General features: G+C 45.9%; 1 protein-coding gene across 1 annotated transcript in view; it reads left to right on the top strand.

The window, feature by feature from the left end:
* Window positions 1–20,942, top strand: part of LOC311233615 (ATP-binding cassette sub-family G member 4-like) — a gene marked incomplete at both ends in the record, with an annotated part of 93,849 nt that overhangs the window by 60,449 nt on the left and 12,458 nt on the right. The window contains 3 exons of the mRNA XM_084320582.1: window positions 6,605–6,703; window positions 7,180–7,348; window positions 18,183–18,283. Coding sequence (XP_084176708.1) covers window positions 6,605–6,703; window positions 7,180–7,348; window positions 18,183–18,283 — 369 coding nt within the window. The remainder of the gene's footprint in view (window positions 1–6,604; window positions 6,704–7,179; window positions 7,349–18,182; window positions 18,284–20,942) is intronic.

Here is a 20,942-nt window from a genome sequence, read left to right as displayed (position 1 = left end):
AGGTGATGGCCAATAGGAACGCAGTCTTGAAAGACAGCTTCTCCAACGACGCCTGCTCAAGAGGCTCAAACGGGGCCTCAGACAACCGGCCGAGGACCAGTTGGAGGTCCGACTCGGAGACAGAGAACGTTCCACCGGCTTGAGACGCCGAGCGCAAAGCAGGAACGTCCCACGAGAGGGTGGCTGAACAACGTTCCGCCCCCACACTCGACCATACGCCACTCCCCAGCGTAAGCCGTGGCAGAGGACGCAGCACGCGCGTACCGGATAGCGTTAACCACAGAATAGTCAAGACGCATCCCCACCAGATTCACACTGTCAGCAGCCAAGCCTAGGGGCTGCCCCAGAACAGAAAGGCAGAACAGAGTTCCGCGTGCCTGAGAGAGGGCCCGCGGTGACCACGGAACAGGCCACGGCGGGGCCACACAGAGCTGAATCAGGGCCGGGGACCACACAGCTGAGCCCCGGCCCGGCACGACCAGGACCAATTAAGTCCTGTGCTCCCGACGTACCAGCCCCAACAGTTGAGCTATCAGGTGTAAGGGGGGGAAAGCGTACAGGATCCCGGACGGCCACGGAATCTGTCCCAGACCTGCCCGACTATGTCTGGACGTAATCCCCACTCATCAGAGGACCGCCCCGCGACATCACACCTGCACCCACATTCACCCTGCCGGGGATGTGGAGAGCCCTCAGGCAGAGCAGATGGAGAACGCCCATAGCCAGAGCCCGACCGCCGCCCGGTGCAGACGGGGGGAGCGCACTCCACCCTGTCTGACAATATACACCGCTGACGTTGTGTTGTCCGTCCTGACCAAAACATGCTTGCCCACCACAAGGTTGTCGAGCCGTTTGATGACCAGAAGGACCGCCTTCAATCCCATCACATTGAATGTAGCGCAGACCGGGCAGCATGGCAGCTGCTCCCTACTGCGTTGGTCCGACACGTCCCGCCCATCCCATGAGGGAGGCGTCAGTGAAGACCGTGACGTGTGACAGCCTGCTGCCCAAGGGGACCCCGCAGGTGAGGGCACCAGACCCTCCCCAGACGACGTGGTCCCCCAGTACTGACATGGGAACCTTCAGCCGCTTCCATATGTCTCAAACCGGGTCCATTTCCATACTGGAAAAAACCACCTCTGCATCCTCCCCTTGAAGAGGAGGCCAAGAAGGACCCCAGCAGTAGGCGCATCACGGACAGCGCCGTAACCGTCCTAGGATGGAACCTCCCGAGCGTGCCGAGAACCAATCACTCGCCGCCGCTCCGAGATGGATGCCCATATAGACCTTGAGCTTAGAAAAAGCCCAAGTACTCCACCCATTGACTGGGAAGAGGAGAACTCTACTTCCAGTCTACAGCAAAACCCAGGCTGGTGAGACACCACCTGCTTGGTATGAGACCTGGCGATCTACCCTGACCGGCCAAGGACCAGAACGTCATCCAGGGCAGAATACACTTCATAACCCCCGACGACGCAGAGGCCCCAGTGCGGTCTACACGCACTTGGTGAAGATGCGGGGAGCCAGAGAATAGCCGAACGGCAGCTTCTGGTACTCGTACGCTAAGCCCTGCAAAGGAAGCGTAGGTAAGCCCTAGGATGGAAGATCAGGATGCGAATACGCATCCTACAGGTCTATGGAGGAGAACCAGGCCCCCACCTGACAGCGTCTAACAGGTGGGAGAGGGTAAAAATTCTACCTTCCATGGGACAGGTCCAGTATGGGTCTGACCCCCCCCCCCCCCCCCCCCCGATTTCTCGGGCACCAGAGAATACCGGGAGGAAACGCCACGCATCGCGTCCTTTGGGACCACGACGATGGCTTGCTTCGCCCACAGAGATTGGATCTCGTCGGCCAGAGCTGTCACTGCTGTTGACCCCGACAATAGGGTCTGTACCAAACCTAAAAACGGGTGGGGTTGTGTAAACACAGGTCCCCGCCTCAGCGTTCTCTCCATCCACCTTGACATATGGCACTGCTGTAGCCATATGTGATGATAATCCCAAGCGCACCCGCCGCCACTTGGCGCTGGTCCGCCAGAAACCGTAGATGGGTGGCCCGGTCCCACCCGCTGTGCGTTGCCAACCCTGGACTCGCCAACCGCGCAAGCAGAGTGTCTCGTGGAGCTGGGATACCGCACCCCGACACTACCAATGAGGCAATCGCACCCAAGGGGGGACCCCGACAGAAAGGGCCGGTTTTATACGGGGGAAGCTGACATCACACTGGGTGACAAAAGCTCTCCCACTGAACACCTCCCCGGCATGGATTGCTGAGGAACTGTTCTACAGCTGGACATGCAAGACGTGAGGTCCCCACACTGCCCGATAGGGTGGGTTCCTACACACCATAGCCCTGCAGTGATATTACTACCACCCAAATCAAGCGCGCCTGCCAGACCACCGCCGGTCTTCCGGCCATGGGAGGCACTAACGTGATATCCGTCCTGGCGACGGCGGGGCTGGGGGAACTCGCGCTGCGACCCCAAGGGCCTCGATCTCCCCCGCTGACAACTTTTGTTGTTGACAGACACAACACCAGGCTCACCAAACACAGACGCAGAACGTGTGGCGTGGGAGCCGCTTGACAGCACAACATTCTCACGGACAGACCCAGGCCTAGCCAGCAACTGGGTGTCAGCCCCTGTCCCCATGAGAAGCAAAACGTGGGGCCGCTTGCGCTTCACAAATCAGAGCCCTTATCCCGCTGGTGTTGGGGGGGGGAGTGACCGGAGAGTGAGCTAGACACAGCTAGACGGCGACGGTTTTTTAGGGCATGCTCATATAATGTAGCCGATCCCTCGGCCGCCAAGGCTGTCGGCCTTGCGATCACCTGTTTGCTTTGTGTCCATGGTACCTCAGGCGGGGGAAACATGGCCGTTGGTTGAGGGCCTCGCCACAGCTGCTGGCGAGGCCGCGCCCTCACCTCTGGCTGCGCGGTGTGAGGCGGTGTGGGGCCTAGGTCAAATACCGCCCGCGCTCCTGCGGAATGACCAAAGTCCCTCTGCGGAGAGGGGAGCCCTGAGGAGGGAAAAAACGTCTCTCCCCCTCAAGGGGGAGACTGATCCAACCAAGATGTCTGTAAACAAGCGTTGACAGCATCCTAGCCCTCCCTGCGGTTATAGCTTGCGGCTAGGTCAAAGCTAATAAGGCCTAAATAAAATAATGGTTTGTTTCCGGTTGCCGACCGACCCTGCCGATTTAGGTGCGACCCAATATATTTTATGAGTAAAAAATATATATAAAAAGAATTAAATAAAAAATTCCCTTTTCTTTTTTTTTTGTATTTTTTTTTTAATAAAGTTTCATAGAAATCTTAGTCAAACATTTAGTATTATGGATATTAAACATGCTGGCAGAGTACATGCATCCATGTTGTTGTGAACATTTTAATTAAATAAAGAAATTCCCTATCCATAGTCGCCGTGGGAAAGAATAAAATAAAAATGTTAATTAAATAAATTCCCTACCTACCCATGGCCTTAACTGACAACCAACAGGAAACAAACAATATTTTTTGTTATGCCTAACCTCAAAACCTTGCGCGATGTTTCGACGTCGGCTGGCCCTAAGGCCCCGCCACCCGACATCATTTTTGACAGAAAAAACAGCCATTCGAACAATGTTACTAGTCGCTACTAATTCTATACCGTGGCGGTATAGGCTTAACAGCCCACCAATCACCTGCCGGGCCGACTCGCCTCATGGCATCGGCCGGGCGGGACACCGTTCCACCATGTCAGAGGCGAAGGACTGATGCCACCTGCTTCACAAGCACGGAGCACCAGTGGTGGCTGCAACAAAAAACTACTAGTAGTGAAAAAGTATTTCTATCTATAAAGCACTGCCTCACTAGTAGGAATCCAGCAACCTCCACTGTGGTGTGCACCCATGAAGGGGTAAATGAATAAATGAACGAAAACTCCACTAACGCACTGCAGAATGGGCTAGCCCATACACACAATGTTAAGGGGATGCAGACCAGAGAAACACCAGTCCCGCACACAATTCATAGATTCACAAAAAGCACACCAGCCCTAGGCCTCAGCCCCATCCACCCATGAAATGGTAAACAAGCCCCCGTCAAAACTCCCAACAGTAGACACCGATTGACCGTCAGCATGAATGGTTAAGAGGAGGGAAGACTTTTTTTAAAAGACAGCCCTCGGCGGGGAACAAGAACGGAGACCCAGCATTGTAGCATTAGCATTAGCCGTGCGCACTAGGATAGCCGGGAAAACACCCAAAACATAGTCATGACGACCATGTTTTCCAAAATATCCTGCCCCTCGCGCCAATACACAACTCGGCTGTCTCACGGGAAAACGAGCAGTATCACAAATGCTAGCAATAATGCCTGGCAGCGCAGGCCCTACCTGTGCACGACCTAGCCCGACAGCTAGCCGCCGCGCCACGTCCCTCGGTCCGCTGTTACAAGACGAGGAAACCCAGGACAGACCCGATGCGCTGTTAGGATGTGCCGAGAAGATTCCAGGGGCTGGCGAATCTCCGGCGAAAACCCAACATTGTTCAATTTCTCTCTGCATTTCATAACAACTAGTTCATGGAGTGCACTGCAGCGTCCATGATGGAAACAAAAAAAGAGGAAGGGGGAGTGTGACCATGTCCGGCGTCTTATAGGAGGACGCCGGGGCGTGGCCTGGTCAGGTGCATGGGTGCATTTGTTTTGTTCATGAGCACAGTAGGTGCTGGAGATAAGAGATATATCATTATGGCGAAGAGCGAGACGCGATTGCCAGTAATGCTATATAATTGTATATAAAATGCTATAAAACTGTAACTGCAGGATTAGAACTGTGTTTTAAACAATACACTGCAGGGTTAAAACTGTGTAACTGCAGGATTAGAACTGTTTTAAACAATACACTTCAGGATTATAACTGTGTTTTAACACTAGCACAGCCGACAAGGGGTCAAATGACCCCTGGCCTAGGCATTTTCAATAAATGTATCCTCGTCACTCGGTGGTTAACTTATTGTGGATTGAAAACTGAAAACCTTAATGCACAGTAACTGAACTCAGTATTTTTAAGTTCTGGTAACTTATTATTATTTCTTTTTTTACAGTGTAGTCTTGCGATCAATCAAAACATATTTACACGATATACCTCACATTCATCCTCCATTCACATCCTGGTGTTCTCCTGGTGTTCTCCATTAGGCCTGTAGGTGGAGCTATGACAGCACACGTACAGTACACACACCGATGGTGTGTGATGTGTCCAAAAATGAATGGGCAAATGTGAGTGAAATGGTCGCACTGTATGCAGCTGTTTGTCTGCATTGCATTCCCCCCTCCCCAACTCAGATTTAGGGTTGATACAACCATCATAATAATATTGTTAATAATAACAATAACAATAATGATGTAATAATGTAAAAATTATCATTAAAAAGACCTGATTATGAGAAAGAAATTTACAATGCATGGAATATTGTTGAGGCACACTAGTTACAACTATATTTCAAACAGGCACTCCATGTCAAAAAGGTTGCTGACCCCTGCTCTACATGATACATCATGTCATAATGTCAGTGTTCTAATGCTCTACATCATGTCATAATGTCAGTGTTCTAATGCTCTACATCATGTCATAATGTCAGTGTTCTAATGCTCTACAAATCATGTCATAATGTCAGTGTTCTAATGCTCTACATCATGTCATAATGTCAGTGTTCTAATGCTATACAGTCTACATCATGTCATAATGTCAGTGTTCTAATGCTCTACATCAGGTCATAATGTCAGTGTTCTAATGCTCTACATCAGGTCATAATGTCAGTGTTCTAATGCTCTACATCATGTCATAATGTCAGTGTTCTAATGCTCTACATCATCTCATAATGTCAGTGTTCTAATGCTCTACATCAGGTCATAATGTCAGTGTTCTAATGCTCTACATCATGTCATAATGTCAGTGTTCTAATGCTCTACATCATGTCATAATGTCAGTGTTCTAATGCTCTACATCATCTCATAATGTCAGTGTTATAATGCTCTTCTACATCATGTCATAATGTCAGTGTTCTAATGCTCTACATCATGTCATAATGTCAGTGTTCTAATGCTCTACATCATGTCATAATGTCAGTGTTCTAATGCTCTACATCATGTCATAATGTCAGTGTTCTAATGCTCTACAAATCATGTCATAATGTCAGTGTTCTAATGCTCTACATCATGTCATAATGTCAGTGTTCTAATGCTCTACAGTCTACATCATGTCATAATGTCAGTGTTCTAATGCTCTACATCAGGTCATAATGTCAGTGTTCTAATGCTCTACATCATGTCATAATGTCAGTGTTCTAATGCTCTACATCATCTCATAATGTCAGTGTTATAATGCTCTTCTACATCATGTCATAATGTCAGTGTTCTAATGCTCTACATCATGTCATAATGTCAGTGTTCTAATGCTCTAGTCTACATCATGTCATAATGTCAGTGTTCTAATGCTCTACAACTACATCATGTCATAATATCAGTGTTCTCATTAATGAATTAACTATTGAGATGGTCTGTTCCTGAGTCTGTACTTTCTCTCCAGGTTGGTTCCTGAGTCTGTACTTTCTCTTCACAGCCATTGTACATCATTGAGAAACACAGCTTTGCCACGAGTACCTTCAAACAGTTCTGCATCCTCTTCAAAAGGACCTTCATTACTATACAGAGGGACATGGTAAGTTATTTACTTCACAAGTATTTGCCTTTTATGTTGAATCAAAGTCGTTTTAAGAGACCTACCGTACTGGTCCCAATATAAGACGACCCTGATTATAAGACCCCCGCTCTTTCTCAAGACTCTTGGAAAAATACTTTTTTGAAGACCAAATCGTGTTTAAAAAAAGAAAAAAACATTTAATTTGAAAATAATGATAATAAAACACATTAAGGTCTTGTTAAGGTGTTGACTCACCTCAGGGTGATGTAACTACTGTGTGTGTGTCCTGTTAAGGTGCTGACTCACCTCAGGGTGATGTAACTACTGTGTGTGTGTCCTGTTAAGGTGCTGACTCACCTCAGGGTGATGTAACTACTGTGTGTGTGTCTTAAGGTGTTGACTCACTTCAGGGTGATGTAACTACTGTGTGTGTGTCCTGTTAAGGTGCTGACTCACCTCAGGGTGATGTAACTACTGTGTGTGTGTGTCTTAAGGTGTTGACTCACTTCAGGGTGATGTCCCACCTGTGCATAGGGGTCCTGATTGGCTTGCTGTATTGGAACATCGGCAACGACGCCAGCAAGGTCTTCAACAACACAGGCTTCCTCTTCTTCTCAATGATGTTCCTCATGTTCGCCGCCCTGATGCCCACCGTCCTCACCTGTAAGACTCTGTGTCTGGGGGAGGGGCATGATGTTGCTGCTGTTGTTGTTGTTGCTGTTGTTGTTGTTGCTTTCAAGTAAAGGTGCAGTAAGTGGTATTTTTTTCTTTGTTAAAATAAGTGGTCTACTGTACATGTTAAAATAATAGCTCTACGTTCGGACAGCCATCACTGATATAGAGTGTTTGGTCAGTAACATGGGTCTCCCAGTCTGGTATCCAATCAGGAGAGAGAACTCCACACTGCAAAAATAAGAACAACTAGATTTAAGCAAATGTGTCATTGAAACAGCTCCCTCTGGTGTTGGGGTCGTGGTATTCAGTGACCTTTGGGAAGTATTTTGACATGTACATGGGTACCTTAGTCGTGTAGTGTATCTTGTAGACCAGGCCCATTGCAAGTTGCTGTACTCTGTCATCTACTCTAAGCCATCCTAGGTTGTAAAAGTGGGCAGGGGTGAGGTGGGTTCTAGGTTGCTATGGCACCAGCTAATGGGGATCCGTAATAAAATCAAATAAAATAATCCTCACTTGAGTTGTGAGCTAACAAATTCCATAATCCATGTCCGGAAAAGCGGGTTTCCGGTATTAGGTTCTCTGACGAGCAACATAACGATGAAGAGCAAGACCTTTTTGAGAAAGTGGTGTTTTTGTGTGTTTTTACAGAATGCTATTTTTTAAGGATACCCAATACAATACACTGTTTCTGGACTATATTACTATATTATGTGTTAACAACACCGACCAGGTATTAGTGCCTCGCAAAGTGCAGATAGGATGTTTTTCCCCACTTTTTTAATGCAGATAGGAGGTTTTGTTCTTTGGCCATCTATAAGGAACTCTTTATACTATATTCTGCTGGACTGACTTGAGTCCCTATATCACGTCTCCTCACCTTTGAGCTTCCTACTTCTGCTACATTGAAAATGTGCCTCTTAACACATTGGGTGCCAGCAGTGTTGCGTTCGTCATATCAACACTGATTGCACGCACGCTAATGACGCCACGTGCACGCCCGGGAGCGTAAATGTTCCCTCGCTTAAGCACAGACTAAAGACAATGCCTAATTGCCTCTACGTATGGAATGTAACACATTTCATTCACAAGTTCTGTGTGAATGTATCTGAGAACGTATTTAACAAACCTGACGACCGGCGCTATTGATATGCAAAGTAGCCCAGGTGGGTACTTATAGCGAGTTGGTGAGTGCAGCGCATTCCTGTGTGCACGCACGTGCCGTGCACATCCGTGCGTGTGCGTGCATGCGCTTCTGCTCACAAAAATGGCTGCACTGCATGCAACCCTGTCCCATGAAGAACGCATCACTGGGTGCCAGCAACAAGATATCTCGTTGAGATGCGTTGAGTGCCAATGACAAGAAATCTCGTTATTTAATCGTTATTTCTTTTATTAGCGATATCCATTAATTTTTTATCCATCCAGCCTCTCGTTATCATTGGGACTGGCTCTGACCTCGAAAAGGGCAAATACCACCTCCTATCGTCTCCCGGATGGTATTGCACCCATTGGATTGGAGTCAATAAAAATGCATGAGAAAAAAAACTCCGGATTCCACATTTGACTTCTGAGCCATGTAACATGAGACTATTGCATTCATTGAGGCAACCGAAAGCAGCGTGGATTATCTGTTTCGAGGTATAACGTTGGATCAATAAACGCAATCGATATTTGGAATGCCGATCAGAAATTGGAATAATCTTTTTGCAGAACATCTGGTGTGAGGTAAGGACTTTATTTTACCAGTCTTGGGTTAATCAGATGTTGTTTCACAGATTTCACAATGTGTCTCATATGTGTGTATGTGTTTGTGTGTGTGGCGTTAGCGCCAGGCAGGGCATAGATAATTGTTTTTTCAGCCCGCTTCTAGCGTGCATAAGTACATACTATCGATAATCTAGCGTTTATTTGAAAACGATTCATAAATAGGCCGAAAAATGACAACGTATTTTGTGTATTCCAGTAAAGGGCAATTTTTGCGGATTTTTCTGGAATCACTAGAAATCTTCAAAACTATACTCGTATTCAAAACGGTATAAAACGGAAATGTACCAATGAAAAAACAATCCGTTTCGTACATGTTGACTGCAAGCAAGTCATTGATAAGCTATGAGGATAGGGGTTCTTGTGGAGCCCAATAGCGAACACAGGAGTAGAGAGAATGGAGCGGTTTAGGGTGTTTTAATTGTTTCCCCCCAAACAGACAAGAATCATACAGGAATGTGCAACAGGTGGGGATGTATGTTCTTGGGGGGGTAGCACAGGGGTACTCCTTGTGCAGTACGAGAGAATGGTCCTTGAGTTGGTGCACTCCTTGTGCAGTATGAGAGAATGGTAGACACCGGCTGTGTCGGGGTGGCGAACAGGAATCTCGTAGTCAGCACCAGGGGTCCAGACGGGCAATGCTGGAACGGAGGTCCTGGGTGACGCTGGAGCGGAGGTCCTTGGGCAGAAGAGAGGGAGGTTAGGACAGGGAATAACACAAGAGCGGGTCAACAGGGCTTCAGGTCGAGACGTCGTACCTGGGTTTGCAGTTTAACACTGCGACGCCGGATGACAGGCTCTGCCAGATGATATAGAGCCTGCTTGATGAGGTAATCCCTTGCAGCCGCGCTGATTGATCCTCATCAAGCAGGCTTGGGCCCCGATCGTGACATAAGCGACGGTTGTATTAGACACATAGCCATAATTTAAGATTTAGTTTATGTAGGGCGGTTAGGTGGCCGAGCGGAGATTGCGTTCGTCACCAACCCCGGAGCTGTGAGCTGGATTCGCCTGTTCGAATCCAGCTCACAGCTCCGGGGTTGTCACCAGCTTGGCTGGCCGTCTGCACTAATACAATTGGCTGTATTAGAGGGTGGGAGAAGCTGGCGGGGTGGGTCCGGGTCGTTGTAAACAGCGACTCCTACAGTTCGGTCGGGGCGCCTGCTAAGCGCGGATAGGACTTGAGGGGGATAGTGTGATCCTCCCACACGCTACGCCCTCTCGATGAGAATCCGCGCTGCCAGGTGAAAAGAAGCGGTGATTGGCTGGACGTGTGTCGGAGGAAGCACGTGGTAGCCTCCACTCTCCCAGATGATCTGACTGTGGGGGGTAAGTGCGCAGCGACCAGGAAGGGACTGGGAATTGGCATACGACTAACATTGGGATGGGAGAAAATCGGAGGAAAAATGGAGGGGGAAAAAGATCAATACAAAAAAAATATATATAGTTTATGTGTTCGCAAATATCCCCATCCTCTCATTGACTAAAGCGCTGGCACTCAAGCGATAAATTGTGCACCCCCTGCTGGCAACCAATGTGTTAACAGGCACCTCCAAAATTGGCCATTTTCGTTTTCGTTTTTGAGGACTGCATACTTTTTTAGCAAACCAAAACAACATACTTTATACTTATAGCACATGCATGTGTAACGGAGGTCCGTGAGTATATCCACAGTCACAGAAACAGGGGTGTTGACAAGTGACTGTGGCAGTAAGCGGGCTGCGAGTTAAACTCACTTCCCCATAACAGGGTTAATAGACGTATAGGTACGGTACTTAGGAGTGGATTCACTTCTTAGTGCAGCGGTCTATGTTGTCGCCCGCGGAGCGGGAGCTCCCCTGTTCGACTCCCCCTCGGGACATCAGATTTTAATACACAACGCAGAGGAGTCCGAACCGATCTGTCACACATGCATGCACCTGGTCTCTTTTGTAAGATGACATTCTGAAGTTTCTGATTCCAGAAAAAAATTCACTTTTAGTGCTAACGTAATAGCGTAACATGAATCACCCAGACCAGTAAGGTCTGACCTTGAGTTGTAAAAAAATCTTGTTACTCAAGTTTTTCTGTACTAGTTAGTAGTCCAGAGGTAGTATTTGCCCAGAAGGTGATATGGCTTACAAATCCAGACGGAGCCATAGCCTGAAGCCTTATGTAGTACATATCCAAATTTCATAGAGTTCGATTCAGAAATGAGTGATTATGAGTGATTTTGGTAAACTGTGTACAAAGAGAAACTCAGACTTCAATTTATTTGGCTTCCTGTTAAAGAATTTAGTTGTTCACATAGATCCCTGATTCACACATCCCCACATGGGATATCATTGGAAGCCACACTCATTGGCTACAAGGATCCACAATAATTTTCGAGATTGGATCTAGATTGACGGAACTACTGCATCCTGAGTCGGGAGTGGTATTTTGCGCAATACCGTGTACTTTGCACAAGCCTCAAATACTGGCATGTAACTCGAGAACCGCTGAACGGATTTTGTCAGATTTTGTCGCTATCGACAGGCAACAAATAAGCCTTCAATTCTATTTATATATTGTATTACAAAATATGCACACCCGAGCCACTAGGGGTCGCCAAAGTGCTGGTTGCAAAAAGTCCGAAAAACGTCCCATATGAGGGACATTGCAGCTTAAGAGGTAATGACTTATCATAAATAAATAATCTGTAAGCAGTAAGCAAATGTGGCTTGACAATATTTCTTGAAAAATAATAGTAAAGTGTTAGCTACAGTTTCTATAGTTACAACAGGGCTTTTGAGGTGATGCGTGAAATCACTGCGGCCAGTCAGCAGTGGTTGGGCAAAAAGAATCAGTATATATCTGCTTAGAAAACGAAAATGTCTAATTAAATTTTTTTATTTCTCCACATGGTAAATACTAGGGCTGACCCCGAAAGTAGCCGTAGTCGACTGCCAACCTGTTAGTCGAATATATATATTTTTTTAAATCATTCTTTCCAAAAGAAAAGAGGCCTAGAAGCGTGGCTAACGCTAATGGCACGCATACAGGATGCTAACTACCTAAGAAAACAGGCACAGAGGCACTGAAAGAGGATTTCACCCATCTAATGAACACACTAGACTAGACAAATATCAAGATGTATCCATCAGTGGACCAATTGCATGCATTTGCAGAGGACAAGACGCCTTCAGTCGACTCCTTCAGACATTAAGCACCCCCACAGCCCAAATGGAATGATAAAAAAAAAAGAAAAAAAAATATATATTATATATATATTTTTTTGGTTGACTAATAGTCGACTAACGGCAAATTTTGGCAAATCATAGTCGACCATCGAAATCCTTAGTCGGGGACAGCCCTAGTAAATACACACCAGGTCACAACACGTTTACAGGAACGTTTTTTTTGTTGTATTGGGAGTGTATTTCGTGACTGTTGGGAACTAGGCTAACTGGGCAGCCCTACTTCCAGTGAATGACGCTAAGCTAGGCTAACGGTGCGGCTGTTTCCTACTCTGAATGCATGCACAGAGAAGAAAAGGGTATGTACTGTATCTGCTTGTCTAACTCCGGGGTAGATGGAAAATAAGCTAATTTCCCAAAAAGTTGGCGTGTTCCTTTAACCACAAAAAATACCTTTAATTGGGAAAACCCTTATGACTCACATTTCGCAATTATGCCACAACAATGTGGAACGCCCTACCCACAGCCGTAAAAAGAAATGTGAATCCCTAGCCACATTCAAAACCGCTCTTAAAGAGCACCTACGGGAGGCTGCAATTCGAAACTGGCCACTGTAAATATCCAACCCCCCCCAACCCCCCACAGTCTCCTCCCCACCGTATGTATATTTTTTATCCCCACCGTATGTATATCTTTTCTCCCACCCACCCCCTCCTAATGTACAGTCTCCTCACCATCATATGTATATAATCTCTGTTAGGATCTATGGGTAACAGTACTGTATATTTGCATATTGTATTATGTCACAAATGTAACAGTACTATTTACATTTACATTTACATTTAGTCATTTAGCTGACGCTTTTATCCAAAGCGACTTACAAGTTCTGTGCGACAAGACAGCAAGAAGGGTATAACTCTATCAGCTGAGTAACAATGTTCATCAAAGTGTTGCGTGTTACAGTGTAGGTTAGTTTATTAGGACAAGTGCATGACATTAAGGTTAGTCGGGTTAGATTATTTTTTTTTTTTTTTTTTTTATCATTTCAGATAATGGTTGAAGAAGTGAGTCTTTAGTCGACGGCGAAAGATTGGACGGGATTCGGCTGTCCTAACTGGGATGGGTAGTTCATTCCACCATTGTGGGGCAAGGACTGAGAATAGGCGGCTTCTCTTTGATGACCCTCCGGGAGCTTGGATAGGAGTAGATCTGAGGCGGCCAGAAGACGCAGAGCGTAGGGGTCTTGAGGGTGTGTAGTTAGAGACCATTGACCGGAGGTAGGCGGGAGCGGTTCCCTTTGCCGCACGGTATGCTAGGTCGAGGGCCTTGAAGCGGATACGTGCAGCAATGGGGAGCCAGTGCAGGTCCCTAAGAAGTGGGGTGACATGGGCTGACTTCGGTAGGTTTGAGATCAGGCGGGCCGCTGCATTTTGAATGAGTTGAAGAGGCTTGGTGGCAGTGGCCGGGAGGCCAGCTAGCAGTGCGTTGCAGTAGTCGAGGCGGGAGATGACTGTTGATTGGACGAGGAGTTGGGTGGCTTCTTTTGTCAGGAAGGGGCGTATCCTTCTGACGTTGCTCAGGAGGAATCTGCAGGTTCTGGTTGTCGCTGCGATGTGAGCAGAGAAGTTCAACTGGTCGTCGAGGACAACACCAAGGTTCTTGGCGGTCGGCGACGCGGTCACAGCTGCATTCTCGACTGTGATGGAGAGGTCGGTCAGGGGGGAGGATTTGGCCGGCAGGTGGAGCAATTCTGTTTTGCTTAGGTTCAGTTTGAGGTGGTTGGTCGTCATCCAGGCGGAGATGTCGGACAGACAGGCCGAGATCCGCTCAGAGACGTGGATATCTGAGGGAGGGAAGGAGAGGAAGAGTTGAGTATCATCGGCATAACAATGATATGAGAAGCCATGAGATGTGATAATGTTACCCAGTGATTTAGTGTAGAGGGAGAAGAGAAGGGGTCCTAGGACCGAGCCCTGGGGGACACCCGTCCGGAGGGGGCGGGTGGCCGACAGAGTCCCTCTCCATGACACTTGGTAGGAGCGGTCATTGAGGTATGATGTCAGCCATGTCAGCGCAGATCCAGCCACTCCCATTCCTGCGAGGGCCGCGAGGAGGATCTGATGGTTGACTGTGTCGAAGGCTGCAGATAGATCTAGGAGAATCAGGACAGAGGAGAGGCCTTTCGCTTTTGCTAAGTGAAGTGCCTCTGTGACCGCAATGAGGGCCGTTTCTGTGGAGTGGCCAGTCCGGAAGCCAGACTGATTGGGGTCTAGGAGGTCATTCTGTAAGAGATAAGCAGTAAGTTGGTTGGATACAGCACGTTCAAGTGTTTTAGAAAGGAAGGAGAGAAGAGAGACAGGGCGATAGTTGGCTATGACGGTGGGGTTCAGGGTTGGTTTTTTTATGAGGGGCGTGACTCTGGCTTGTTTTAGGGAGGTGGGGACCACCCCCGAGTTGAGTGAGGAGTTGATGGTTGCAGTTAGGAATGGGAGGATGTCCGGTGCTATGGTCTGGAGGAGTGGGGAGGGTAGCTGGTCCAGCTGGCATGTAGTCGGACGGTTCGACGTTACCAGTGTCAGGGTCTCGGCTTCTGTAATGGGAGAGAAAGATGACAGAGTGAAGGATGAGGTTCTCGATTCAGCGTTTGGAATGGGTGGGGGTTGGGAGAAGGAGCTGCGGATGTTCTCCACTTTTTCCTCAAAGAAGATCGCAAAGTCTTCGGCAGAAAAAGATGAGGGAGGAGGAGGTGGGGGGGGAGTGAGGAGGGAGGACATGGTAGCATGCAGTTTGCGAAGATTCTTGGCAGAGGCCTCGATCCTATGGTGAAAGAAAGAAGCTTTGGCATTAGTAATGGTTTTGGAGAATGTTAACAAGAGGTTGTGATATGTGTCGATGTCAGCAGTGAGGCGTGACTTTCTATACTTCCTCTCAGCCGCTCTCAGGACCTGTCTTTGTTCTCTCACTGCATCCGTCAGCCATGGACTGGGTGGGGAACGGCGGGCAGGTTTCTCAACGAGGGGACAGAGCTTGTCGAAGGAGGTTGCAAGGGCTGAGAGGAGGGTGGAGGTTGCCATCTCTGTGGGGAGAGCAGAGAAGGTGTCACTCAAAGGTAGAGCGGATATTATGTCAGAGGAGAGGGTGGAGGGAGATAGGGAGGGCAGGTTGCGTCTGAGTGAGACGGTTTGAGTTGGGGTGAAGACTTTTCGGTTAAGCATGAGAGTTAGTGAGAAGGATATGAAGGAATGGTCAGATACATGTAGGGGAGTTACCGTGGTGTTAATGATGCTGGAGTTACGGGAAAATATGAGATCCAAGGAGTTGCCTGCTTTGTGGGTGGGAGGCATGGCAGTGGGAGTCAGGTCAAATTGTTGTAGGAGGGAGACCACTGGGACCGACTGAGATGAGTCAGGCAGGTTGAAGTCGCCCAATAGAAGGAGCGGGGTACCATCTTCCGGTAAGGAGCTTAGAAGCATGTCCAGCTCATCTGTGAAGTGATCGAGGGGACCTGGAGGGCGATAGAGTGTAACAATGGTGAGATTGAAAGGATTAGAGACAGATACTGCATGATATTCGAGGGAGGAGAGTGACAGTTCTGGGAGTTGCGTTAGGTTTGTAGCCCATGAAGGAGATGTCATGAGGCCAGTGCCTCCACCCCGTCTGGAGGGTCGAGGTGTGTGAGTGAAGTTATAGTTTGTAGATAATGCTGCAGGTGTTGACGAGTTATTGGGGGTTATCCAGGTCTCAGTTAGAGCCAGGAGCTGCAGATTTAGACTATGGGCGTAGGCAGTAATGAAGTCAGCTTTCTTGACTGCTGATTGACAATTCCATAAGCCTCCCTGTACTGTGACAGGTGTATTAGTGGCTGTAGGAGGGTAGGAGAGATTAGCCGGGTTGCTAGCAAACTGGCGTGGATGGGTTGATTCTGTTCTTGAGGAGCAGATTGTGGATATAGGTATGAGGCACATTGTGGTGTCAAGAGTGGTAGGAGGAGGTTGAAGGGGCTAGGGAGGAAGCGAGATAGTAGGGAAATAGCAGAGTGGGACGGGAATATGGGATTATGGTGTACTTAGCACTGGGTGGATCGGTGGATCCCTCAGCGGAGAACTCCAGGAAAACTCCTCCTCTTTGTCCCTCTTCGTTTCTCGACGCTTCGCTGACGCTATGCCAGCAAGTCTTTAAATCACTATCACTAATTACTGATGAGTGACACCTGCAGCAAAAGGCCACACCTCCAGTTTCTGTCAGCTGGGTGAAACTAATTACAAACAATTTCCACAACACAATTTAGTCACACACTTCAAAATGATGTACACAGTATTCAGTTAAAAGAGCCTACCCTCTCTGCTGTTGTCCTCAGAATGAATCCAACAGAGAAAAAGCTGGTATTTAAGCAGAAAAACTGTCACAAGTGCCCACTTAACTACATGCACAAAGGCCACACCTCCAGTTTCTGTCAGCTGGGTGAAACTAATTACAAACAATTTCCACAACACAATTTAGTCACACACTTCAAAATGATGTACACAGTATTCAGTTAAAAGAGCCTACCCTCTCTGCTGTTGTCCTCAGAATGAATCCAACAGAGAAAAAGCTGGTATTTAAGCAGAAAAACTGTCACAAGTGCCCACTTAACTACATGCACAAAGGCCACACCTCCAGTTTCTGTCAGCTGGGTGAAACTAATTACAAACAATTTCCACAACACAATTTAGTCACACACTTCAAAATGATGTACACAGTATTCAGTTAAAAGAGCCTACCCTCTCTGCTGTTGTCCTCAGAATGAATCCAACAGAGAAAAAGCTGGTATTTAAGCAGAAAAACTGTCACAAGTGCCCACTTAACTACATGCACAAAGGCCACACCTCCAGTTTCTGTCAGCTGGGTGAAACTAATTACAAACAATTTCCACAACACAATTTAGTCACACACTTCAAAATGATGTACACAGTATTCAGTTAAAAGAGCCTACCCTCTCTGCTGTTGTCCTCAGAATGAATCCAACAGAGAAAAAGCTGGTATTTAAGCAGAAAAACTGTCACAAGTGCCCACTTAACTACATGCACAAAGGCCACACCTCCAGTTTCTGTCAGCTGGGTGAAACTAATTACAAACAATTTCCACAACACAATTTAGTCACACACTTCAAAATGATGTACACAGTATTCAGTTAAAAGAGCCTACCCTCTCTGCTGTTGTCCTCAGAATGAATCCAACAGAGAAAAAGCTGGTATTTAAGCAGAAAAACTGTCACAAGTGCCCACTTAACTACATGCACAAAGGCCACACCTCCAGTTTCTGTCAGCTGGGTGAAACTAATTACAAACAATTTCCACAACACAATTTAGTCACACACTTCAAAATGATGTACACAGTATTCAGTTAAAAGAGCCTACCCTCTCTGCTGTTGTCCTCAGAATGAATCCAACAGAGAAAAAGCTGGTATTTAAGCAGAAAAACTGTCACAAGTGCCCACTTAACTACATGCACAAAGGCCACACCTCCAGTTTCTGTCAGCTGGGTGAAACTAATTACAAACAATTTCCACAACACAATTTAGTCACACACTTCAAAATGATGTACACAGTATTCAGTTAAAAGAGCCTACCCTCTCTGCTGTTGTCCTGTATGTCCCTATGCCATAAATGTCATGATGTCATGTATGTTGTGTATGTCATAAATGTCACTATGAATTGAAAATGGGGGACCCTGATGTAAACAAGACCGAAGTCTTTCTCTGGTCTGCATCCCCTTAACAATTGTGTGTATTGAGCCGTACTGTATTGTACCCATTCTGCAATCTGTTAAATAAAGTTTTCATTCATTCATTCATTCATTCATTCATTCATTCATTCATTCATTCATTCATTCATTCATTCATTCATTCATTCCCACAGTTCCGCTGGAGATGTCTGTGTTCCTGAGGGAACATCTGAACTACTGGTACAGCGTGAATGCCTACTACCTGGCCAAGACCATGGCCGACATACCATTCCAGGTCAGACTTTAGTGGGAATTGGTTTTGTAACACAAAACTACTTTCTTTTGTTACTGTACTTAACCCTTGTGTTGTGTTACAGTCATATGTAGCCAATTTACAACCTTCCTCTACCAGAAATATACTTTTTCTTTTCATTTGATTGTCCTGGGATCCATGGTTTCATCCACACTAGGCATTTGAACATATACAATTAATGATCACCACTTGCATTGAATTGTAAGTGTTTTATTCAAACTGTGGTGTTGAATGGATGAGACTATAATAAAGCATATAGTACAACATAGTACTACAGGTTACTACATGGTACTATAAGGTACTACACGGTCTTATAAGGTACTACATGGTACTATATTGTACTACAGGAAATAAATACCAAAATCTTCGTTTTTGTCTTTTCCTGTTACCCTTCGAGAGGCCCTGTTACCCTTCGAGAGGCCCTTTTGTCCTCTCACCAGGACCGTTTGTCCTCTCACCATGACCGTTTGTCCTCTCACCTGGACCTTTTGTCCTCTTGTCCTCTCACCAGGACCGTTTGTCCTCTCACCAGGACCTTTTGTCCTCTCACCAGGACCGTTTGTCCTCTTACCAGGACCTTTTGTCCTCTCACCAGGCCGTCGTTCTTATTGACCTCAATCTGAATTGGTTAAATACTTACTTACTTACGCCTTTTACCCCGTTTGGGGCATAGGCCATCAACAAGGGTTCTCCAAGCATCCCGATCCTGAGCCAACCTCTCAAGCTGGCCCCAGGTGTGTCCCATCTTTTTAGCATCATCTTCCAAGTCTCGGCGCCAGGTGTTTCGTGGTCGGCCTCTCTTTCTTTTCCCTTGGGGGTTCCACCTGAGAGATTGTCTTGTGATGCTCAGGGATGGTTTACGGAGTGTATGGCCAATCCATCTCCAACGCCGTTGGAGAATCTTTTTCTCTGCTGGCTGTTGTTGTGTTTGTTGCCACAGGTCTTTGTTGCTGATGGTGGTAGGCCAGCGAATCTGGAGGATTTGGTGTTTAGGAAAACTTGTAGTTTATTGGTTGTGGTGACAGTGGTCCTCCAGGTCTCAGCACCATAGAGTAGGACTGACTTTTGTATTGTATAGGACTGACTTTTTGTATTGTATACTATATTCATAATGTTGGTATGTGTGGCAAGGGCAACAACCATTCAACAGCCGAGGGACAGTTGAATGGTTGTTGCCCTTGCCACACATACCAACATTATGAATATAGTATACAATGCTAATTAATACTAACCTACCCAAAAAGGTGTTAAAGATGGCACATATAAATATATGTAGCATAAGAAACAAGCTAGCTGAGATATCAGAGATTTTACTATCAGACAATTTCCATATTTTAGCTATATCAGAAACACACCTTGATTCTACATTTGAGGATGGGGCATTGCAAATTGATGGATACAAAATTTTTAGGAAGGACAGGAATGCATTTGGGGGAGGGGTTGCTTTTTATATTCAGAATCTTATTCCAGTGAAGATTAGGGAAGATTTAATGAATAATGAAATTGAAACATTATGGCTGCAAGTACACCTGCTTCATTTGAAGCCTATGTTGATCGGTTGCTGTTATAGACCACCTAGTGCAAATAATGTGTATCTAGAACAAATATGTGACATGTTGGACCAAGTGTGTGATTTGAGTAATGAGATTTATTTTATGGGTGACCTTAACATCGATTGGTTTTCATTGAAATGCCCATTGAAAAAACTACTTCTAACAGTAGCAAATGCATGTGGTCTATCACAGGTAATTAACAAACCAACTAGGATATGTTTGAAAAATGATGGTAACCAGGTCTCCACCTGCATTGATCACATTTTTACTAACAATGCGGAGCTATGTTCCAAGGCGGTATCTGTAACTGTTGGTTGTAGCGACCATAACTTAATTGCTATTGTGAGGAAGACTAAAATGCCAAAACTGGGACCTAAAATAATTTACAAAAGATCGTATAAAATGTTTAATCAAGACAGCTTTGTGAAGGATGTTGAAAATCTATGTTGGTCAAAGGTGTTGAGGGAAAAAGATCCTGAAAAATCTCTATGGGAATTTGATACCATTTTTATGCCACTTGTTGACAAACATGCACCATTGAGAAAGTTTACCGTCAGAAGCGTCAGAACACCATGGTTGGATGATGAACTAAAAGAATATATGATAGAACGTAATCGAGCTAAATTAATAGCAAATACATCAGGTTATAAATCAGACTGGGAGGTATATTGTAAATTAAGAAATGTTGTTACAAAATGTAATAAAAAGAAGAAGAAATTGTATTATGAAAATAGGTTTAATTATATAAAAAATGACAGTAAATTATTATGGAATACTCTAAATGAAATAATGGGCAGGAATAAGAAACCTACCCCATCCTTTCTAGAAACAGAAGGAAAATTCCTCACCAAACCAGTTGAGATTGCTAATCATATTAACAATTATTTTATTGGAAAAGTAGATAATTTAAGGAATAATATGCAAACAATAGATAATGAAAAATCTTATTTATTAATAAAGAATAAAATAATGAAAGATAAAAATTGTAAATTTAATTTTGATAGTGTGACTATAAGTAATGTAGAACATATGTTAAGTACCACTAAAAACAAACCACCAGGTGTTGACGGTCTTGATGGGAAACTTCT

This window comes from Notolepis coatsorum (genome assembly GCF_963971535.1).
Source record: "Notolepis coatsorum genome assembly, chromosome: 8".
NCBI classification, from domain to species: domain Eukaryota; kingdom Metazoa; phylum Chordata; class Actinopteri; order Aulopiformes; family Paralepididae; genus Notolepis; species Notolepis coatsorum.
This window is presented reverse-complemented; position numbering and strand designations above follow the sequence as displayed.